General features: G+C 43.1%; 1 protein-coding gene across 3 annotated transcripts in view; it reads left to right on the forward strand.

Moving 5' to 3' along the window:
* The window catches only part of atp2a3 (ATPase sarcoplasmic/endoplasmic reticulum Ca2+ transporting 3), a 60,811-nt gene that overhangs the window by 28,341 nt on the left and 7,512 nt on the right, over positions 1-24,958 (forward strand). For 2 of the 3 annotated variants that reach the window (XM_037748251.1, XM_037748250.1), the window contains exons 6-14: positions 6,261-6,341; positions 6,641-6,726; positions 7,925-8,389; positions 17,115-17,203; positions 18,093-18,195; positions 20,302-20,433; positions 21,912-22,028; positions 22,134-22,352; positions 23,388-23,723. In XM_037748251.1, coding sequence (XP_037604179.1) covers positions 6,261-6,341; positions 6,641-6,726; positions 7,925-8,389; positions 17,115-17,203; positions 18,093-18,195; positions 20,302-20,433; positions 21,912-22,028; positions 22,134-22,352; positions 23,388-23,723 — 1,628 coding nt within the window. Of the gene's footprint in view, positions 1-6,260; positions 6,342-6,640; positions 6,727-7,924; positions 8,390-17,114; positions 17,204-18,092; positions 18,196-20,301; positions 20,434-21,426; positions 21,436-21,911; positions 22,029-22,133; positions 22,353-23,387; positions 23,724-24,958 lie in introns of all 3 variants that reach the window. The other variant, XM_037748252.1, reaches the window with a different exon arrangement.

A 24,958-nucleotide genomic window follows, 5' to 3' on the forward strand; every position in this document is an offset into this window, starting at 1 on the left:
AATAGCCTTGTTGTCACTCCGGTTCCAGAACATCTGTGTATGCCAGAGTTAATGTATGAGCGCACATGCAGCACCAAGGAGATCACCTCGCCGTCAACATGCCCGCTTTTTTTTTTTTTTTTTTTTTTTCTGAGAGCGTAATCCTCGGCCTTGCTCGGCTGGTGATTCGTCTCAGACGGCTCGGAGGGATGTGTGGGAAAGGAGGGAGAGCTCAGGATGTGAGAGATCGCAGCGCTCATTCATAATCACGGCACGGAGAGGCGAGCAGAGAGGTTATACATGCTGCGCTGGTTACAGTGAAGCCTGTTCCAGCGCAAAGGTTTCAAAAATGAAATCATCCATCCAAGTAACTAGATCTGAGGGCTTCTCTCACCGGCCCCCTCTCACATCTACTTAATTGTTTCCCTGCCTTTTACAGAGAATCTAGTTGACATTACTTACTTGGAAAGATTGGAAACACACCTTGTGTGCGTGTGTTTGTATGACAGATAGCATTTCCTTGGAATTTGGGCTTGTTACAGCCGGTGTCCTCCATCACGCATGCGTGTCAACACAGCCAGACGCAGACAAGCCCGCACAGGTAGCAAGCACCAAAATGACTGCTCAATCCCCACCTGTACCGCCACCGTCAACACCAACAGTTGTCACCATGACGACGCTCTGTGCCCCCGTTCGGCGACGCCGAAGTTCACAAGGGGTTGAGTTTTTAACGACACCTGTGATGAGCAGAGACCAGATACGACTTAAACTGAACCATCTGCTGTTTGAATAAGGGATCTGATGTAACTGCTGGCTGTCAACAGCTGCTAGACGATCCATGTTGGTTGTCCCATTGAGGAGCTACCTAGAAGAGTACTTTATTGTCTACTATATTATAGTAGACATTGGGCCTCATGCAGCAACATTCTCTTAAATTTCTCTTATTTTCTCGTAAGTCAAGTCAGTTTCATTTGTATAACCCAGTATCACAAATATGCCTCAGGAGGCTTTACAATCTGCACAGGATACGACACCCTCTGTCCTTTACAGTCTCATTGGATGAAGAAAAACTCCCCCATAAAAACCTTTTAAGAGGGAAAAAATGGAAGAGGACAACAGAGGAGGGACATGCAATAGATGTCGTGTGTACAGAGTAACAACATAATGAAAATACATCCTAGACAATCCATATGACAAATTAAAAATGACACATAATGTGAAACATATATGAAGTGTTGGATCCAGAAGGATGTCAAGCAGCTTCCAGGCGTTTTTAGTTCACAGTTGCTTGGTAATGTAAACGTATGTTTCCCATGCCATTAAGCCCTTTTGGACTGAATTAAATTGATAGAGGAGCAAAATCTCCTGGAAGACAGAGGTCCAGGTCCGTCATGTGGAATGAGGCACTGACAGCCAAGACAGTAAAGTTAAAGGGGGGGGGGGGTGTCATCTCCAGATGCACCAAACTTTCTTAACCATTCAAATCTGCTGAATGACGAATCCCACTTGATCATAAATTGGAGGCGTGTGGCCGATTGTTTATTATTAGCATAGACGCCCCTAGATACTATATAAGGGCAGGAGTTGTGCAGTGTGCAGATATTGGAGAGATGCCACCAAAAAAAGGCTGTAAGAAGAAGAAGAAGAACTTCAGCAGCAGTGATATCGAGATACTGTTAAATAATCTTAAAGAAAGTAGATGATTTTCCAGAGTGTGAGTAGTGGTGTTACAGGGAAATCAAAAAGCATCTAAGAGCAGTGTGTAAGCCATTCTGAAGCTGAACGCACGCATCATCCAAGGGTTTTTATAGTCTTAATTGGGATCAATCGACCTGTAGTATATATATATTTAATAATCCAATCATAATTACTTTAAAACATAACCTACAACAACATCCCTTGTAACATCTAAATTTGATTATATGATATTCATGCGTTTTTTTATGTTCCTCAAATTTCAAAAACGTTTCCTTGTGTTGAACAAACACTTTGTGGACTGTGAGAACAAGATGTTTTTTTTTGCTCTCGACTGCTCACAAAATGTTCTCTCACCTAAGAGAAGAGAAAAAATAAGAAAACATTGGTGAATCCCAGAAATCAATGAATACTAACAAAATAAGAACAAATCTTGGATACGAACAAAACTAAGAGGAAATTTGTACTTAAATCGCTTATGTGAGGCCCATTATTACATATCTACAAGATTTATGATGATGGAGAAGGAAAAAGGCATTTTTTAACACTTCCATTTGTCTCTGCTGTTGGCACCGTGCACTCTCTGTTCAGTGTACTTCATCATCGTCCTCATACCGTATATGGCAGATGGCTGGACACATACTGTACGTGTGAAATTCTGTTGAAGACGAGGCAGTAGACGAAGCTCTTCTCGCTTGTTTTAAGTACAGAATCCATTTACTGTCAAAGTTTACTTTAAGAAGAGGTGTTATGCACCCCGCTGCACTTTTGTAAAATACACACGGTCGTATATTAAGCACTCGGTTCGTTCTGTGTGACATAATCTTGTTGCTTAGCAGTTTTAAACAGGGGTAAACAGCCAAGGTAGGAACGACACCACATACTCTTCTCACTTAAGAGAAGGTGTGTCAGACTGAAACTTGTAGGGATACGGTGACAAAGAAAACAAATTAATATTTTCCTTTCCTCCACTGATTTCCCGGGCTTTCCTGTGCTTCAGATGAGCCTGTGGTTATTCCATGGGAACTGGATGCTAGGGGGTAAAATAAACTGTGTGTGGAGGTATCGGAAAAGGACGCTGCTGACCACAAGTGCCTTTTTGAGGAGAGAAAAGAGCATAAATATATTTACTCAAGTTTCCACCGCCTCTGCCCGTCTGCCTTCTTGTAGGTACGCTGGCGGCGATGCCAGCCACGGTTACGACACAGTTGTGATTTGCGCCTCCACTGGAACTTTCCTGTTTTTTTTTGTTTTTTTTAAATGGAGTGAGTGCAGCGGTCAGGAACTCCTAGAGGGTTTACACACGACCTGAAGAGATGGAAACCTCCACCGAGCAATTCCCGCTAACGAGTCACAGTTAGTCTCCACGTGAATGAGGACCTCTTTGCCAGTATGTTATGCAAGAGATTTTGTTTGGAATCCAGTTTTACCAAATGGAAGGAGAACTCCGGCTGGCCAAACCGGCGCAAGCCTCCTCATTTATTTTGATCAAATGTGCATGTGCTACTTTTCCAGTTTATTCATTCATTCTGAGGCAAATGCTAATTATCAAAGAGGCCCTATTATGACTGTGCTTTTCCCTTTTATGTGTAATTTTTTTCGAGGTAAATCAACTTCCTAGTACAAACACTTAAATAGCACTCATTTAAATCATGTCCTAAAAGTTAGAGTTAGAGTTAGAAGCGTAGTTGTGCTGCTGGGTGCTGACTTTGCATTGGAACAAACAATTGACTTTAACTTCTTAATGTTCTTTGACTGCCCTAAAAGCCTTGCTTGAAGTCCCGCCTTTTCTTCCGTTACATGGTGATGTCACCAAGTAACACATTTGCATAATACCTGCTTAACGGCTGGTTTGGCACGCCTTCAAACAAAGCTAGTTAGAGAGGAGCTGGAGCGAATTCCAAAGAGTACGGTTTGGTTGACCAATCATGACAGTTGCGCCAGCTGACCAATCAGAGCAGACTGGGCTTTTCGGGAGGGGGCTGAGCAGGAGCTCAAACAGAGCGTTTCAGACAGAGGGTGAAAAGAGGTGCTGCAGCATAGCCGGTATGAGAAAAATAAAGCGTTTTTGAACATTAAAACGTGTAAAGATGTTCTAGTAGAAACCCAAAATACAAGTATGCACCTGAAAATGAGCATAATAGGTCCTCTTTAATATTTTTTCTATCTTTTTGATACTATGAATAAGCGAATATTAGTCGGATAAATTACGGATCTTTTTGATATTTATCTGAAGTTAACGTGGTTTGTTTTAGGACACATTTCTCTTCTAGCAGATGGAGAGTGTCTGTGGGAGGCCGTGGCAGAAAGTGAATAGGGGAGCAGGAGTCTGTGGGTAGGCGTTTGAAAAGCCGCTCTTCCCTGCCCTCGGCCAGTCCTGCTACAGTGAACCTGTAGCCCCCGGCCACCTCCCACACAAACACAACACACACTTCTCTCCACCCTCCGCCTCTCCCACTCTCGTTCTCTCACAGCCCCATGGGTGTCAGACGGAGAGATGGAGAGAAATACGGAAATGGAAGTACCGGCTAATTTAGCTACACACAGCGCGGCCGCTCCGGCTCTCCGTCTCTCTCACCATCTCGGTCCCGTCGGGTTAGAGACTGTGAAAAATTCCCCCCGAGGTCTCGGAACATTGAGCAACTGTCAAGAGGAGATGATGGAGCTCTGAGAGAAATGGAGAAAGATCAAGAAATAAACACTCGGAAATGTATCAGCGTGAGATCACTTTGAAAAGTTTTCACTGTGAAGTGAGCTTGTACAGAAGAAGTATGTGAGCGGAGAAAAGCAGGAATTCAACAAATCTTATTCATTCTGAAAAGCCCTGATGGCTGCTTTGTGTTAAAGCAGCAGTAGGCTGTCACTATGTCCTGACAGTAGTGCATGAGACAGGTAATCTGAAAAAAATCATGTTCCTCTGTGTCCTCCAGTGTCCTCCAGTGCTCCTAACGGCATCTGCAAGATTTCACAGACTGGAGAAAAACAACCAATCAGAGCCGAGCTGGAGCCTTGCCGTCTCTGAGCAGCTGTCAATCACTCGCAAACTCCTATCAACCGGTTAAACTAGGCAGCGCTGATCAAATATGAATCAATATTCTGTTACTGTAATGCCTATTTCTCACATAAAATGTTTTCAGAAAAACCTCGTAGTGTACTGTTTAGCTGTAAAATGTGATTGACAGCTACCGCCGTTAAATGAACAGCCAATAGGAACGCTCTCTCTCTCTCTGAAATGACCTGTGATTGGCCAAAGTCTCCCGTCAAGGGCTAGATTTTTTTAAAGCCTTAAAACAGAGCCATGAGGAGGTGCAGAAGTCTAGTTTTCTCTCAGAACACTTGAATTACAATATGCTGAAAGGTTATTATGGAATATTTTCCCAATGATGCCAAAAATATTCTGCCTACCGCCACTTTAATGAGACGCTTATTACACAAAGTAATGATCAGGTCTTTCCCTCGTCTATCATGCTTGGGAGAAACAAATGAAGAATATTACATCTGTCTGGCGTTTTTGGAGCAATTTCCCTCTCCCTCTGTTCTGAGATCATTGTCAATGACTACATCAAACCGTCCATTATTCACAAGCTAGCTCTGTTCTGCTATTATGAAAACATTTCCATTAAATGTTCATTGTCGGCCTTTTGACGAAGAGGAAGCAATAACCATTTTGTTTTGGGGCATTGGATACTTAAAATGGTCTGGCTATGAAATACGAGTTTAATATGCAGGCTTAATAAGCAGACAGACTGTGGTGGAGAAGATGAAATGCAGGTTGTAGTTTATGTCTGACACGTGTAAGGAAGTGGTGTATCAGAGGAGCAGAAAGAGAGTGAAGAGAGAACAAAGGGGAGGGGAAATGATCGATCATTTTTAAAACGGCAACGTGACTCCATCAAGGTTGCATCGAGCCGTTGTTTACCTGCGGCTGCAGCCTGAGCTCGGGCTGAACCTGCCGATGTTTCTTTGCTCAAGGATTTATTGTTTGAACACGGACATTCGATAAGGTGTAACTGTTCACCTGCAGCTACACTTACAAGCACAGGTTCTCTTTCCTGAGGGGTTCAACACAAGCCAAACCTCACTGACAAGTTCACAAAGAATTCTGTTTAATTGCCCTTATTCCGAAAAATACAATATTCCTACTAAGCTGTTAACATGGCTAATGAAAATGAATATTCCACTAATATTCCTGTTTACATGCAGCCGTGCATACTCTGACTTATTCGACCGTGCAAACAGCCTCCCTCTCAAAACTAATGACATCACCACATCCTTAGTTGTTCTTTGTGCTTAATGAGGAAATGTTAGTGTTTTAACAGGCTAAACAAGATATGGTAACATGGTAAACCTGTTGATACCTGCTAAACATCTGCCTGTTAGCATTGTCATTGTGAATATGTTAACATGCTGATGTTAGCATTTAGCACTGTCAGCTCTGTCAACACTTTTTGCCGCTGTTTGCACCGTTACCGGCTTTTGCATTTAGCACCTTTAAGCACACTTGTATTCGTTTAATATTTTAATGTATTTAATATAATACTTTTTGGTAATCCCAGCCTGTTTTGTTTGTTTTGTTTTTGTGTTAGTTGGTGACAAGGTGCCTGCTGACATCAGAGTGACCTCTATAAAGTCCACCACCCTGCGAGTGGACCAGTCCATCCTCACAGGTATTTCCCATCTCTCATCAGACACCAAACAATCCTGCTTCAAGGCTTTCACTTAATTCAGATAGAGTATGCTCCCTTGCACCTTTACTGCATGGACTTAGAAGACCGAACGTTAAAAGTATTGTGCAATCTTAGTGTCTGTGATGTTGCCTGTGATAGTACTTCCTTCCCCTTTAGGCTGTGAGCGTAACTCTGTTTGGTGCCGTCGCTGTGGAAACATCACATTGTTGGTCTAATAATCACCTGTCGCACTTACAGATCTAACCCTGTACAATTGTCTCGTGCAATCTTTTCTTTAGGGGAGTCTGTGTCCGTCATCAAACACACTGACCCTGTTCCTGACCCCAGAGCTGTCAACCAAGACAAAAAGAACATGCTGTTTTCTGTAAGCACATCCCCCTGCAGCTCGCTGAGTCCTGTTTATCTTCTACCTTCATATCGAGATTGATATCATCCTAGGCAAAGCTATACAAGCCTGACTTTCAGTCACATAGTTGAACGTAGTTATGCAATCCTCAGAAAGGTTATATCACTTCTCTACAGAGGTGTCACGTCTTGGACTCGAGTCAGACTCAAATTTGATGACTTAAGACTCAACTTGACAAAATAAAAAAAACACTTGCAACTCGACTTGGACTTTAACACCAGGGACTCGTGACTTCACTTGGACTTGAGCCTTTGGACATGAAAATACTTACCTTCCCCCAAGCCCAAAGATTAATAAGTATATTATTTAAAAAGTATGTGCACAAAGACAATCAACTGCCGGAGGTAACTCCAACAGCGTCGGACATGTTGACTTTTTGAGAGATCCTTTACTGAATTGTTTGCGAATTGGATTTAGGTGTGGAGAAATAACTGAACTGAACAAACTGAAATTCTATATTTTGTTGTTTATTGCTAAATCCCCTAAAACATGACTTGGGACTTGACTTGAGACTTTTCAGTATTGACTTGGGACTTTACTTGGGACTTTTCAGTCCTGACTTGGGACTTGACTTGGGACCTGTCAGTCTTGACTTGGGATTTGATTTAGGACTTAACTTGGGACTTTTCAGTCTTGACTTGGGACCTGATTTGGGACTTGACTTCGGACTTGACTTGGGACTATTCGGTCTTAACTTTGGCTTGACTTGGGACTTGACGGTCTTGATTTGGGACTTGACGTAGGACTTAACTTGAGACTTTTCAGTCTTGAGTTGTTACTTGACCTAGGTATTGACTTGTGACTTGACTTGGGACCTGACTTGGGACTTGATTTGGGTGTTGATACTTGACTTCGGACCAGTCTTGGGACTATTCGGTCTTACCTTGGACTTGACTTGGGACTTGTCAGTCTTGACTTGGGACTTGTCAGTCTTGACTTGGGACTTGAGTGCAAGACTTGAGACTTACTTGGGACTTGCAAAACAATGACTGCTTCTCTAGTGATCTAAAGGCAGCTTAATGTATGTACTGTATGTTGGATTCATTTGATGGGAACTTTCTTTTCTTATGTTCATCAAAATGACTTGAAATCATTTTGACCGATGTTTTTCTGCTTCACTTCCCCGCACTCATTTCTCTCCCTTTTTTGTTCTCAGGGCACAAACATTGCAGCAGGCCGCGCCATAGGCGTGGTAGTTGCTACCGGCGTTGCCACCGAGATCGGCAAGATCCGCAATCAGATGGCAGCTACGGAACAAGAGAAGACGCCGCTGCAGCAGAAGCTGGACGAGTTCGGGCAGCAGCTCTCTAAGGTCATCTCCCTGATCTGTGTGGCCGTGTGGGTCATCAACATCGGCCACTTCGGGGACCCCGTCCACGGTGGCTCCTGGGTCAGAGGGGCCATCTATTACTTTAAGATCGCCGTTGCACTGGCTGTGGCCGCCATCCCCGAGGGCCTGCCCGCCGTCATCACCACCTGCCTGGCCCTCGGCACGCGCCGCATGGCCAAGAAGAATGCCATCGTCCGCAGCCTGCCCTCGGTGGAGACCCTGGGCTGTACCTCCGTTATCTGCTCCGACAAGACTGGCACCCTCACCACCAACCAGATGTCCGTCTGCAGAGTAAGCATCAATAATTTCCACATCCTGTTGTTTGATTGACAAAGAAAGTTTCATTTGACAAAGTGAGGTAGCTATGGAGGTGAATTCTACAGGGATCTGCTGTTCGTTATTGACCCAAATCTCTTATCCGTCTTTGAGATTTTTCTTTTTTTCCCCGTGTTTATTCTTTTCTTGATGGAAATCCTTGTGGTGTTGTAATATTTACCTCCACTTGGCAGGTTTGAGATAACTGCTGGGGGAGTAGTACAGGCTGGCATGACCCGGCAGCTACAGCATAACACCAGATCAGCTCACAAATACACAGTAAAGGTTTTCCAAATGTCACCTGGCCTGAATAAACACAATACAGTGATCCATATCCTGATCCGGGCTGTAGGTTTCAGTGTATAAATAGTGTATATATAATTACATTAGATTGCATTGAAAGATCTTATCCACAGCTATTCACGAGTAGCTCTGTAGCGCATAGCCTCACCCTTTCCTTTGTCTGTCTGTGTGTGTGTTCCTCACAAGCCGTCTTTGCTCCAAGCAGAGTAAATGCCAGTGCTGCTTGTCTTGGCTCCTGTTCAGGGCTCTAGCTCTACACACACACACACACACACACCTAATCTGAGTTAACACCTCTTGTCCCTACATCCTCCATCTCACCTCTCACCACAGTTAATGACCTCAGAGGTTCTGGTGGCCAGTAGTAGAGTAGTAGAGTAGGGCAGCATTAAAGCCAGTGTTGGCTGCTCATTCAATGATTTCACATAGAAAATCTGGAATCTAGTTTATTTATTACTAAAGGGGTAGTTAATACTATTATTAGAATCTGGACAGTTGTTATTAATTGTTCATTAATGACAACTGTTATTACAATTGACTTGGGTCTTAGGACTTTTCAGTCTTAACTTGTTACTTGACCTGGGTATTGACTTGGGACTTGACTTGGGACTTGAGACTTGATTTGGGATTTGTCAGTCTTGACTTGGGACTTGCAAAACAATGACTGCTTCTCTAGTGATCTAAAGGCAGCTTAATGTATGTACTGTATGTTGGATTAGTCAAGTAGTCGAAAAGAATATAATAATGTCTTAATAATCAATGTAAAGTCATAGAAACTCGATTCCAAAAATAATATGTTGACAGTATTTCCTTTAAAGACTAACTTAAAGAAATAATGAAAGTCCTGTTTTCGACTCGCCCCTTTCAAAGCAGCCATTTTGACATGTCATTGCAGGGTAAATACAGGTGTAACTAATAAGATTAATTATGGCCCCGTTCCATTTAGGTGGGCCAGGGTTCTCTGGAATGGCTGTGACGCACTAAACAGAATGCGGTTGTAATTAATTTGATCAATTACACCTGTGTTTATCTTGCAGTGACATGTCAAAACATTCATTCAACTTTGAAAGTGGCAGAAGTAGGGCTGTCAATCGATTAAAATTTGTAATCGCGATTAATCACAAATGAATCGCACATTTTTTATCTGTTCAAAATGTACCTTAAAAGGAGATTTGTCAATTATTTAATACTCTTAGCAACACGGGAGTGGGCAAATATGCTTTCTTTATGCAAATATATGTATATATTTATTATTGGAAATCAATTAACAACACAAATCAATGACAATTATTGTTCAGAAACCCTCACAGGTACTGCATTTAACATAAAAAATATGCTGAAATCATAACATGGCAAACTGCAGCCCAACAGGCAACAACAGCTGTCAGTGTGTCAGTGTGCTGACTTGACTATGACTTGCCCCAAACTGCATGTGATTATCATAAAGTGTGCATGTCTGTAAAGGGGAGACTTGTGGGTACCAATAGAACCCATTTACATTCACATATCCTGAGGTCAGAGGTCAAGGGACCCTTTTGAAAATGGCCATGCCAGTTTTTCCTCGCAAAATTTAGCGCAAGTTTGGAGCTTTATTTAGCCTCCTTTGCGACAAGCGAGTATGACATAGTTGGTACCGATGGAATCCTTAGGTTTCATAAGATGCCAGTATCTTCACTCTAACTTTAAAGCTGAGCCCACGAAAATCGCAAGTTGCGTTAATGCGTTAAAGAAGTTAGAGACGTTAAAAAGAATTTGCGTTAACACGTTAGTATCGCGTTAACTTTGACTTTGTCTTAGGCAGAAGATGATGACTTTCTCAGTAATTTAAATGTCCAAATTAGACATATTAACACACAAACCTGAGACCCGAAACAGTAAAATTAGACCCTGCCCAGCCCAGAGTATAATTTGGACCTGGTACAACTCGGGTTCCTGGTCGGATCCCGCTTCCTCAGGACCCATGAAGACCTCTAGACTGGGTTGAGCTTACGTGGACTGAATGGCAGGGCTGAATGTTATAGCCTGAGATAGCCACATTACCATCTTTAGAGAGAGAGAGAGAGTCTATAGTATGTAACTTTTGCTGAACAGTGTCCAATGTGACAATAACTGGATAATGGTAAATGCTAAAACATGTTTTTCAAAGTCATCTAGTCCTGATATATAAAGACTGCATTTAATGCAGAAGCTGATTGTCCTGCAGACTGCATGTAGTGCTTCAGCTGTAAAGCAAGGAGAAAAACACATTTTGACTTCCAGAAGATCTTCTTTGTCTCTGTGTGTATCCATTTTATTCTCTTGCCATTTCAAAATGGAGTTAGCATCAGAAGGCTGTGCATTTCCTGTACGGCAGACAGACACTCTTGCGGTATAAACGCCCCTCCCTTCCCCTTGCTCCCCGAGATGACGTGGAGCATCTGTGTGATTAATGCGTAGCGGCAGGGAGTTCCCTCTAGCAGGAGGGACACGGAGCAGTGATCTCACCGCAACCCCCTGAAAAACCCTCCCAGACAGAAAAAGAGAGCGAGGCAGGCTGGGCGCTGGTAAATATTGACCTTCTGCTTCCACCTGTACTCCCTAGCCTGCTGCTCTCAGCTCTCTGGTGGGAGATAAGGGGGCACACACACACACTCACACTCTCAGAGAGACAAATCAAACTTCCGCTTTGCAGCTTTTTTTTGTTATGGTGTTTCCTGGAGATTGTCATTATCGTTAACTCGTCCCCTCTTCTTGCTGGTGCTATGCTTGCACGGCTGTGTTTGCTCTGTTTTTATGGTTTTTCGTGCGTCAAGGTTTAAATGCCCGCATGAATGTTTGCCCAGGCTTATCCATCTGTGCTTATTCTTGGACCGGTCTCCAGCCAGTGGCCCTGATAGCACCGTGGGTCTCCCTTGCCTCGGGGGCATCCCCGTATCCGCAGGATTTCCAGGGATTCCCCTCCGTATCCCGACTTCCCTTTTCCCTTCACACACATGAAGAGACATCACACATGCACACTTAAAAAAGGGTTACTCACCACCCTCCTTCCCCCCCAAACACACACACAAGCTTAGAGGAAGTGAGTAGCAGAATACAAACTTGAGTCACATGGTTCACACTGGGCCTTGTTTCCTTGGAGACCACAGCGGATCAGATAGAGAGGGGAAACTGACCGCAGTTGAAAGAACAACCTTATTTTATTCCTCAGGCCCTGCTTTGTGACTGCTGTGTGTGCTTTAGTGGAAATTATTGGGTCATCATTGTTGGTCTGCTATAGAGCGAGAGAGTATTGAGCCTGATGGCCATTTTCAAAATTCATACCTGTTATTCCTATGGTCTAAGACAATCCAAAAAAATACTAGTAAACATGAACAACTCTCTCCAGAATCCAATAACTAGATTGCTTAAACTCAAACTTGTGATGTCATAGGGTATAAAGTGTGGAGCTGCTCCATAGTCAATGAATTGGGAGAGATGTTCTAGATGACACTGAGAGCACCCAGGGGAATGATCTGAGTATATGGGAACATTTTCTGTTTCACAACTGAGAACACTACAATAGAATAAAGCTCATTTGGACTCCAGACTTTATACCCTATGACATCATTTGTGTTCATTCGCGTTAGACGTGCCGAAGAGGAGAAGGAACTTGTCTCCATAGATACCAACAACTTTTCTTTCCGCCATCTCCGCCATCAACCATGTAGGAAATAACCACTGTTGCTGCTTTACACATGTTTTGGAAGTCCCAGATATGTCAGAAAATCAAACGCCGTCGTGTCTGGGTTGATAACATCACCCGGCGGCGAGCTGTATTCACACACAGTGCTATTGCACTGACTGTATTTACCAAGCCACACATCGCTACTGCGGTATGAACCCAAAATAAACAGATTGTGCTGTGATTTAATTGCAATAAACAGATCGAAATTATGCTGAAATAACTACATAATGTTGCCGATTTGTAAAAAGCCAAGCACAACTTCGCGTCTATTCACCGCTTCGCTCTTGGTGTGAACACACCTTTAGAGAGAGTAGCTCATGCTAACACATATTGATTGAACTTTCCTAGGCCATGGAAATAACATATTGGAATTCTTAATTTAGGTGGTGTTCCCCTTTTAAAATGTCCTTAAAGGGACAGTTTATCCCAAAATGAATTGAAGAAGCGGTGAACAAAGATATAGGGAATAATGGGTTTAGACCTGTGCTGTTTGGGCTCATGTTTCAGTGAGTCATTTCTACATATCTATTGGACTTCAGTACTGTAACCCAACTATTACTTCATAAACCCAACAGAAGAACAGCTGGTGTATCTGTTTACAGTGCGGCCAAACAAACACACATTGTTTTAATAAAGAAGTCAGGCGCAATAATTGGCCTTTTTCCATTATGCCATGAGTGTGTGTACTGTAGTTTCCCACACAACAGCGGATCACAGTAAATGTGGTTACCTCGCTGAGAGGTCGGAGGTCTGCAGCCTGTTGCCTGCAGCTCATCATCTAACAGCTCGTTGTGGCTGCTCCGCTGCGATATTTAACCCAGATCCACTGTCAAAAACCCCCATGTCTATTGTTGTGGACACGTTTTTGATGAATGATCGTGGTCAGTACGAACCGCAATGACAAATACATTACGTTTTCTGTGACTGCTTCACATTATAAGCCACCTCATGTTTCACCAGCTGCATGTTTTTAATGTGATTCAGCAGGGAAAAGTGAGTTGTTGGCCCCTATTGAGCCCGCTGTGTTCCCAAAGTTAGTCTGGTTAGAAGTTGATTAAGCACAAATTTAAGAACATGCATCATGTACGCATGATATCAACTGAAATATTCAAGGTATTAAAACTTGGATGCAGTCACAAGATTACTGAAGGTACAAATGCAGGAATTTCCTTATCGGTTCCAGTTTAGTAACTAAAAGCTAGGGTTGGTAATTTTCTTCAAAAACCTTTTTTGGCTGGACCGCAGAGGGCCAACCCTACAAATGCAAAAGTCTGTCACTGAGTGAGTGAGTGAGTGAGTGATGAAGTTAAACAATGGCCGAGTCTTGTTGTTGTATCTGTTGAAATTTTCATTACATCCCAACAGCAATCAATAAATCAAATGCTCTCACAAAAAAAAGAGAACAAATTTGGTACCTGTGGCTGTCGTAGGACTGTAATAAGCTCGTCCAATCGTTTCTTTCGGCCCAAATGTAATGATTGGATAGGCTACCTGTCTGATTGCAGTCTGCCTGTGTACTCACTGCACGTCACCGAAGTCTTCCACAAGCTGCTAGTTGGACAGCAGTACTAACAGTAGCCATGTTCCTTGTTTACGTTCATAATGATAATTTTGGGGGTGTGACTTTGGAGGGAGGCCTGAAGGGACGGGCTGTCAATGTTGCAGACTTGGCGACTTTCTCGATAGATTTAGGGTTTTTTGGAGCGAGTGCTGCTGGAAAAGAGTTGGCAACACTAGACTCAGATTTCGGTTAGATCATTTTTTAAATTGAACATACTCTTGCTCGGGGTGGCATGATGGTGTTAGCGTGGGTATTTTCCAAGTACTCCGGTTTCCTCCCAGAGTCCAAAGACATGCAGGTTAATTGTTGACTCTAAATTGCATGTAGGTGTGAATGTTAGCGTGAATGGTTGTCTGTCTCTATGTGTAAGCCCTGTGATAGTCTGGCGACCTGTCCAGGGTGTACCCTGCCTTCGCCCAATGTCAGCTGGGATCGGCTCCACCTGCAGCAACAATAGGATAAGCGATTACAGATAATGGATGGCTGGATGGATACTCTTGCTAGTTTCTCAAGATTACCAACCCTAGCTTTAATACAGCTCTGGTACTGTGTTAGGAGAGTAAACAGAGAGTCTGATCTAAATGCGATAAACAATAATACTGTGTTACTTGCATGCATGTGAATCCCTTGTGCACAAGTAAGGCAATTTGAGTCTTTTGTGTTGAAATGGCGGACTTCGCCACTAACAACGAAAACGACTGCAGTATATAAAGGAGTAATTACGGAATCCATTTGATGGCTATTAAATTTAATCAGCTACAACTTCAAATCTCCCTCCAAGTAGTTCCACTGTTTGTTTGCTGCAGTAAAAGAAGGCAAATGTCAACACTGCTGATGTCAAAAATTACAAATGCAAAAAATTGCATTCTCTCACTATAATCTCACGGAGGCTGTAATCATGATTCAGTATGACAGTTATTTAAAACTGACTTTCATCTTGTCCAGAGACTAGACTACTTCAGCGGACTGAATGCAGTAACCCTGCCGCGGAGAGTTGTTAAGGAATAATTACTCCATTAAAAGGCTAAAACGTACCTTTTAGGCTCATGTGCTAGAGGGATGACAGCTATAGCTCTCATCTGGAGTCTGCCATCGATTTTGTGTTCCCTTTTTTAAATTGGTGGAGGCTGGTGAGTCAGTGACACGCACACACACACACACACACACACACAGACACACACACACTGACGGAGGAAATCAAGTTTAACCAAATAGCTGCTTCATTAATTCTTCAATCAGTCAGATTTAATGGAGTCTCAAACAGAGTTAAGCGAGGTCGTAGGGATGTTTTCCCTCTGTGTGTGTGTGTGTGTGTGTGTGTGTGTGTGTTCACTCTTTCCTGAACTTAAGTGTCAAGTTGTTAAAAAAAAAGAATATTAATAAAGGAATGGAGGTCAAGGGCAGTCTTTTAGCCTATTGTGAATTTATGTATGCCATTCAGATGAGGTGTTTAGATGCGCAGAGAGAGGCCTTGGACCGTGAACGGTGATGTCTCCCATTCTTATGAACCACCAGCCCCAACACTCCCTCCTTGTTTTTATCACTATATTAGTATTACCAGTGCATCACCCTTCCTGGGGGAATATCAGGAAAAAAGATTTGCCAACAAAGCAAAACCTTGGAGAGCTCTGGGACTCCGGCTCTCTCTCCCTCCTTCTCCGGCTTTGTTTCGCAGCAGTTGACTGGAGCGTGTATGGCAGTGTGAGTGATTGATGAAGTTTTACATCGAGACGTGTGAGCAGAGCAACTCCCATGTCGCCTGCGTGTTTAGAAACGCTATAGAATCGGGGAAAGAAGTGACAATACAGCGACTGCCGGAAAAGCCTTCACCCGGGTGGGGGGATTTCTTGACTCTGGATCACTCCAGATTTTCTGGCCGCAGTTTGAACTCGACCTCCCCAGTGACCCCTTTTTCCAACCTGCAGAGTACTTCCTGTTTCCAGACACTATTTGATTTTTTTAGAATGCTTCACAACCTTTAATTTATCCGGAGCGCTTTGAGAACTAAGGCCAGAATAATTGGTTCTTTGTTAGCAGCATCCTGCTTCTTGGTATTTACACAAGATGCAGACTTAGCTGTTTATTTGTGAAGTGTGTTTGGACACCATGGGGCGACATGTGATGATACCGCTATTGCAGTAAATCGCTCTTGGTAACTTGGCAGCTCAAGATGTACTAACATCACCACTACAATTCCATGTTGATATACAGTGATAACAAAGGTGTTACAGTATATTACCTCTATGAGGCGCATATAGGTCAAGGACTCGCCCACACCTCAGAACCACTTAAACCATGATTTACAGCTTAACCCCTTAAAGCAGCAGTAGGTAGAATTGGCGCAAATATGATTTGAAAAAAGTTATTTTATATCCTGACAGTAGTGCATGAGACAGGTAATCTGAAAAAAAATCATGTGCCTCTGTGTCCTCTGGTGTCCTCCGGTGTCGTGTCCTCTGGTGCTCCTAATGGCATCTGCAAGATTTCACAGACCGGAAGAAAACAACCAATCAGAGCTGATCTGGAGCCTTGCCGTCTCTGAGCAGCTGTCAATCACTCCTCTTAATGGAGCAGACCGCCTTGTTTCTACAGTAGCCCAGAACGGACAAACCAAACACTGGCTCTAGATTGTGCCATTCGTGCTTTCACATTTTCATGGTTACGCATTTTTGTGTCAGGAGAAGTTTCAGGTGGTTTCAATCCGCAACCACCTGAAACCCTAACCTCGCTGCTAGATGCTGCCACATCCTACACACTGCATCTTTAATTTGCTTATTGAGTGAAGCCATGATTTGGTTGTTCTGTGCATCATTTTATACACATTTTCTCACATGTAAAGACCCAATCTGTAACATTTGACCATCTAGTTACAGATATACATGTATAACGGAAGATTTAATGATGAAAACTAAGAGAAAATAAATTTGTTTAGATCTGAACAATGCTTGCAAATGACATGCTTTAATAGTGAATCCACTGGAGGGTTTAATAGGGTTGTAGTAGAGAATAAAGGAATGATTTCCTTTTTAAAATAAATATAAATATTCTCTGTAGTCATTATTTATATTTGACTATTTGACTACGGGCATCACAGACTAATGAGCTAACTGTGCCGTCTCTTTTCTCCTCTCCAGATGTTCGTTGCAGACAAGGTGGAAGATTCAAACTGCAGCCTTCATGAGTTCTCTATAACTGGCTCTACGTATGCCCCTGAGGGACAAATGTGAGTGTCACAGTTTAAACATGTATTACTTTTATTTTGGTAAAGTCTGTCCACCCTAAGACCTCCATTATATGAAACATGTCTGTGTGCTTTTTCAAATTTTACCACGGTGAACTCAAGGAAGATCCCTCACACCCTCTTTCCCCTCATCCATCCCAGCTTTGAGGAAATTCTGAATTGCTTTTTTCAAGCAAACTGTGATGTGGTCTGTGGTCCAAGATCTGTTACATCAGTGCTAATGATTCACAAAAACTGTCTCTTCGCAGTGCTTTATGGGTTGCTATGGCAATAATAACCAGGGAAATAGTTCCTGGTTGTTGTTATGTGCATATTACTTGCAGAAAAGTAGTAACAATCACAGATGAAGTGTGATCTTCAAGTGTCAGATTCATGATTGTGCTGTCATTTTGATCCGTGCCATGTCAGAATATGTTTTTAACTCTTAGTAAATGTGCGTCTGTGGTAGGTGGCTATAGTCATTAGACAGGAGAAGGATTCTACACTTCATTGTATATATGTGTGTTGTTTATTTAGCCTTTTGGTGAGTACAGCGTTCTGACTCCGCATGAACCTGTCGATTTCATAACAGCAGAGTGTGGGTTATTGTGTGGGAGCTTCGCTAGCAACGGTTGCAGTCTCTACTGGGAAGTGATCCACGGTTGTCATGCAATCAGCACTGGAGGAACACACTGGCCCGCACACAGACGCACACTGTTTACTACTGTACAACCACTGTTTTCTACAGTCGACTTCGGAATGCTAAACAACCGAATGTCTTTCCCCACTCATAAATATTGATTAGCGTCTGCGGTCTAGCGAACTGTGAAGTGTTTTCCTCTTGTGTTTTGCTGTTGTGAGTGACATCCGTGTGTGTGTTTATTCCTTCCAGACTGAAAGGAGACAAGCCCGTCCAGTGTGGAGACTTTGATGGACTTTTGGAGTTGGCCACTGTGTGCTCTATGTGCAATGACTCTGCACTGGACTACAATGAGGTCATTAACACACACACACACACACACACACACACACACACACAAACTTGTACCTCTATCTTTGTGAGGACACTCATTGACATAATGCATTCCCTAGCCCCTTACCCTAACCTTAACCATCACAACTAAATGCCTGACCCTATCCTAACCTTAAACTTAACCTCATTGGCGCCCGCTACACCAGGTGTCCCCCATAACCCAATTCTAACCGGAACCGTAAGACCAAGTCTGAACCCTCAAACAGGCCTTTGAAGGTCTGTCCTAAAGTGAGGCCAAAATGTCCTCATTTTCCAAATATGTCCTCACTCTGAAGGTCTAAAACTCAAATTGGTCCTCACAAAGATAGCTGTACAAGTATACACACACACACATAATGCGTGGCATAATACATTCGCTATCCTCTTACCATAACCTTGACCATCACAACTAAATGCCTGACCCTAACCTAAACCTAATTCATAATCTGAACCTTAAAACCAAGTCTTAACCATCAAACAGGCTTTTGAAGAAGAGAGGACCGGCCAAAATGTCCTCAGTCCGTTTGTTAAAAACTTTTCTCGGTCCCCACTATGCAGCAAGTACAAGAACACACACACACTTAAAGGATAATGTACAGCGAGCGATGCTTCGCATGTGCTGCATCACCCTGTCGGGGTTTAATCACAACGATAAGCGGCTCGCTGTACATTATCCCGTTTATTACACGACTACTTACTTGAGAAATCAATAATTTGACAGAAAAATGGTCCTCCAGAATCCGCCATCAGAACAGCGTCCATAGCAACGGTCTGTTATACATAGCAGTGGTCTGCTATAAAGAAATAACAGACCATAGAATGCTGTGATTGACCAATCAGAATCGAGTATTCAACAAAGCCGTGTAATAAATACAGATAATCGTTTCGGTATAGTTTGTTTCCTCCTCTATACCTGACATCATTTTAAGTTTCTGTGCAAAATCTGTGACACATGCAGCATTGTGTAGGTTAGGTTTCTTTGCAAATGTCCTCATGCATTGACAGTACGTACAGTACATACACACACTGTAATGACTCCATGAAAGGTAGAATTAGAACACACACACACACTACAGAAAACCTTCTCTTCTTCAGCTGAGCTAATTTTACTCAGACGTATGATCTTTTTCTCTGGTTTGGATTGCTTTTCTCACCTCTTTGTCATCACCATGGTATCATGGTAACCGCGCTGAGGAGCGAGGCCAGAGATAAGGCACTTCTCGACTCCCATGCACCCTCCCCAGACTAACTGTTTCCGTTCTCGTAAATGGTTGTTTTTCTCACCAATTTTGTACGTTTTTGAATAAAGGACCCGGAGTATGAGATCAAAGTGGGCTGCTAAACCAGGAGAGAGGGAGAAGAGGGGAATGGGAGGGGGGGAGCTAGGTGTTTTATTGCTGAGTCACACAAACAAATGATGTGTGGTACGCCATTACTGGATCGCTTTGCATGTATGACTCAAAGTTTGCGGAGGCAGAGGCGAATGGCCTACAGATTCGCTCGCAGCATGTTTGCTTAGGAGTCATTCTTCAAGGGGGTTGTTCACTTTTAACAACGGAGACAATGTACAAGGCTGTTTCTCAGATTTGATGTAAAATGTGTCACTCGAACTCTGCAATAGTAACGCACCACCAGTGCCTACATTGGTATTTTTGCTTATTGTGATGTCATTTCTTCAATTGTTTCATACCCCTAAGCTAAAGAGTTATGTAAGTCAATAAACCATAAAAGACAAAATCTTTAAAAGTAGAAACATGAACAAAATATTTCTTAACACTCCATAAGTTATTTGCAAATTTTTTAGTTTTTGAGATATCCTCATTTTTATGAGCACATCGAGTTCAAGCGACGTCATCACGAGCATACAACATGACGTGTGAAACAGAAGTCTTAGCTTTCTGCTGCAAATGAATGCTATAGCTATTATGTTTTTTATTTTTGATCGATTTAAACAGGATCATGCAAACAGCGATCTTCTGCCGCTGCCCGCGGGAGGTCCATTTTTAAAGGGTTAAAAGCTTATCATATCTTTCAACATCTCTAGAACAGTTCAGCAGCACGTTTCAATGCATTACTGTTTCTCTCGCAGGCCAAAGGAGTTTACGAGAAGGTGGGTGAAGCCACGGAGACGGCTCTCACCACCTTGGTGGAGAAGATGAACGTCTTCAAGACGGACCTCTCCGGAATCAGCAAGGTGGAGCGTGCCGGCGCCTGCAACTCGGTAAGCTATGTTTGATTGTTTGCATATAAGGAGAAGTAGTTTAAAGCCTTTTGTGGCTCCAGAGAGAGCTGCACAAAATCTGATAAATTGCCTCAAGTGATGTCACTTGAGTCAGCGTCGGTTGGGGCTGAAGACTACAAGTTTGAAAATGACTCTGCAGGGAAGTGGAGTTAGAAAGAAGTGAGACTTCTGTAGCCCGCTCCTTATCTCTGCTTGAGGCTAGTGACTCAGGGCTACATTGGCCACGACTAGCATAACACACCCTAAATTCCGACACAACTTTCGGCGGTTCAAGTTGCCTTGTGGGTAATGTAGGCGCCAGGTTTTGACAAGGAAGAAGAATGTGTGGAATAAAGAAGATGATATCTCTGATTCTGCATCAGTATAGTATTCGTCTTCATTCATCTGCAGTGAGCATATTATTGCCTTCATGCTTCCTGGTTGTGGGGATGACACAATGAAGCTAGTGTGCCTCTGGTTATACATATTCCTGACAGATTATTTTACATGCAAGTATTGTTTTATTTGGAGTGACATGCAACGAGTCAACAGGTTTAGTGTTCAGTGTCTTACTCGAGGACTATTTAATCAAGCAAAACGCCATTGATAGACACATGTTTGTCTTCAGGGTGTGAACCTGTGACTGTTTGGTTATGGGATAAAGTATTTAAATTGTAATTTATAACAGCTGTAAAGACAACATGCCTACTCGCTGCATGACCTTGAGTTCAGGTCCATCTTGCACAAAGCTGGCTGCACATTATTATCACAAATGAAGTGCTTGATCTCCTTTAAAGGGCCGGTGTGTGTAGGATTTTTTTTGATGAGATGATCTGATCTCTGCTGGGATGTGCAAAGCTAGAAAACAAAAGAAAAAGGGGGGAGAATAATTTCCCAGCATGCCATCCTGATTCAAACTCCCGTTGCTCTCCCTGTTTGGTAGAGAGAAGAGGTTTGTCACATCGACTTGATTGATTTCAGGACATCGGTTAGATGTGTGAAGTCCCCAGACGGAGTGTGTGTACATCAGTCGTCTGGCTGCATCATCAGTGTTGACCTTTAAATGTGTAATGGGATGAGCACAGACTCTGAACTAGAGGGACACCTGCTGGTAGAACCAAACTTGACATTAAATGCAGATATGTAAGCAATAGGCTGAGTTTTGTGTTAGCATTTTGCTATTAATTTCCATATTCGTCCGGCTCTTATCGCTAACCGTCCTCAGCCTGATCTACATTATCATCACGTGCTGTTGTACACAGACATCTGAGGCGGCAGCCAGACATCCAGACAAGGTGGTTGAGTGCTTGGTCTGAAGTGTTATCCTTCAGCTGTCAGTAGCTCAGCCAAGCCTCTCAGTCAGCCACTGGCTGCCGGCCTGACAGCTGCCCACGGATACAGCTACTTAGCTCAAGCTCTGGCTCTTAGTCACTTTCTCCTCCTCCTCCTCCTTTTCTCCCTCTTTTTTCATCCATCAGGTGATCAAGCAGTTGATGAAGAAGGAGTTCACCCTTGAGTTCTCTCGTGACCGCAAGTCGATGTCCGTCTTCTGCACCCCCGTCAAGCCGGGCTCCCAGAGCAAGATGTTCATCAAGGCACGAATGAATAATACGATCACTAATACACAGAGAGAAGCACTTTCTTCAGTTCTACTCGCTGGCATCGTTGCTTAATGTTCTTCTTTAAATCCCTCCTCACAGGGCGCTCCCGAGAGTGTGATTGAGCGGTGTCAGTACCTGCGGGTGGGAACAGGGAAGGTGACACTGACGCCGGCCCTGCGCGACCAGCTGCTGTCCAAGATCAGGGAATGGGGGACAGGCAGGGACACCCTGCGCTGCCTGGCCCTGGCCACACATGATGTCCCGCCGCGCAGAGAGGACATGGACTTGGAGAATGCCACCAAGTTTGTACAGTATGAGGTACAGCAGAGGACCTTGCTAACATCTGATGTTTATCTTAGAGTCCAAGTTGTTCAAATAGGCTCATATTTAAGTCATATGGAGCGAAACACACACAACATACAGTTGGATACTGGATTTTTAGTGAGTTTAAAGAGGATCTATTATGCTTTTGTGTTTTTTCCTTCAGTGTGGTATACATTTGTTTTTTTGTGCATGTAAAGGTCTGCAAATTTACAAAGTCCACGCTAAAGGGAGTTACTCTCCACCACAGAAACACTGCTCCTGAACTGCCTGAAACACCTTGCTTGAAGTCCCGCCTTTTCTTCCGTAACGTGGTGATTTCACCAAGTAACACATTTGCATAATAACTGCCTAAGGGGCTCAAACGGAGCGTTTCAGACAGAAGGTGAAAAGAGGTGCAGCAGCACAGCCGATAGGTGAATACAGGTATATTCAGACAGACAGAATGAGAAAGGTAAAGCGTTTTTTGAACACTAAAGCATGTAAACATGTTCTAGCAGAAACCCAAAATACAAGTATGCACCTGAAAATTAGCATGATATGTCCCCTTTAAATGTGATTTTGAATAAGGTTTCCTTACTTCTGCAACAGTGTTAATTGGTGAGCTTTAAAGGTTCTGGTTAGCAGATTTTCTTTTACCCTTGAACAGAGCCAGGCTAACCGTTTCCTCTGTTTCCATTCGTTATGCTAAGCTAAGCTAACTTTCATGAGAGTTGTATCGATCTAACACATCTTACTCTTGGCAAGGTGTTGAACTATTCCTTTAAAGTCATCTTTGCTGCTGTCTGTCTTTTGTTAGAATCACAGCAGTGATTCAGTCTTTACCCACTGAAAGCGTAACGCTTTTACACTCTGTTCTTCTTCTCTGAAACCATAGAAACTACTCTGTTTGATGTTTTCAGCAGCAATACAAATAAAATAGGTGAATTCCATTTCTGTGGAACTGAATGGAGATTCAGTTTCCAAATACAGTCCTGTGCAACCTAATCCCCTTCTATCTTTATTTCTTTCTCTTTCTCTGTTTCCATTCAGTTGGGTCTCACATTTGTCGGCTGTGTGGGCATGCTCGACCCGCCCAGGAAGGAGGTCATTGGTTCGATTAAACTGTGCAACGAGGCGGGCATACGTGTCATCATGATCACGGGGGACAACAAGGGCACAGCCGTGGCCATCTGCAGGCGAATCGGCATCTTTGGAGAGGACGAGGAGGTGACGGGAAAGGCCTACACGGGCCGCGAGTTCGACGACCTGTCGCTGGACGGCCAGAGAGAAGCCGTCAAACGGGCGCGATGCTTCGCCCGTGTCGAGCCGGCTCACAAGTCTAAGATCGTGGGATACTTGCAGGCATTCGATGAGATTACCGCCATGGTGAGGAGAAGGGATGATGCACCACCCCTTCAACTTTTCTCTGCTTCCTGCAAATCTATACATTGTATAAATCCTTTGTCATATATTTCTTTATTCTTGTTGCAAGAGAAAAAAAAAATCCATTTTCTCCTTCCTTCAACTGTGCGTTATGTGAATGCCTTGTGCAGAATGCATGAGCGGAAGCCAGTGAGGCGTGACATGTTTCAGGTCTCTCCGAGGCTGCTCTCTCAGACACCGCCATCAAAAGCTGTCATCTCGGGCCCGCTCGGCTGCTTCCTATCTGACACACGTCTCAGATGAGGGGTTGATCCGAGGGGAAGATGGGAGGGAGGGGGAATGCAATATCACCATTTGCCTGTCAGACTAACTCCACCATTCAGTGCTGTCTAAAGCCGCTTTAGGCCCTGCCATGACAGATTAATACATCTCACTTGCTCAGCTTTAGTTTAATCCTGTCTGGATCTGAAACGATAATGAGACTTTGCATAATCAGATAGTGGTTCATTTTCAATCACCTTTAGTTTGATACACCAAATCCTGTTTAAAGTTGTAGTTGGTAACTTTTACACAAATAACTTTTTATTATATTTGCTCAAACTGACACTATATACTGACAGTAGTACATTAGACAGATAATCTGTGAAGAAATCAGCTTCCTCTGTCTCCTTTTAGTGCTCCTAATGGCATTTGAAAGATTCCAAAAACAACCTGTAAATGTCATTAGGCGCACTAAAAGGTGGCAGAGGAACCAGATTTTCTTCACAGATTATCTGTCTCGTGTACTACTGTCAGGATATAGTGACAGTCTGAGCAAATATTATAAAAAGTTATTTTTATAAAAGTTACCAACCACAGCTGTAAAGAATAATCTCCCCTAAAAATGTAATGTGGGCTCTGGGGCTCTTACAATAACCGCAATATTAACAAGCCAACCACAAGTGATGGTAAGCAACCGCCACAACCGCTATGTTCATGTTCTTCTTTTCTGAATTCTTTACAATGGGAGCGCCACATATTTACACTATGCTACAAACGGCAGCAGGGTGACGAGCCGCCTATTATCTATTTGTGTCTATTTTGCGCTTTTCTTTTTTTTGTGGTTGCTGAGAGTTGAAAAATGTTAAACTTTGGGTAAAACACTGCGCTTGTCACTGTCACTTTTTTTACCTAGCCGTCTAATCACAATGGAAGAAGGGCTGTAAAATACCACAACGACCAACCTTCACATAATACTG

This window comes from Sebastes umbrosus, chromosome 17 (genome assembly GCF_015220745.1).
Source record: "Sebastes umbrosus isolate fSebUmb1 chromosome 17, fSebUmb1.pri, whole genome shotgun sequence".
Classification (NCBI taxonomy): Eukaryota; Metazoa; Chordata; class Actinopteri; order Perciformes; family Sebastidae; genus Sebastes; species Sebastes umbrosus.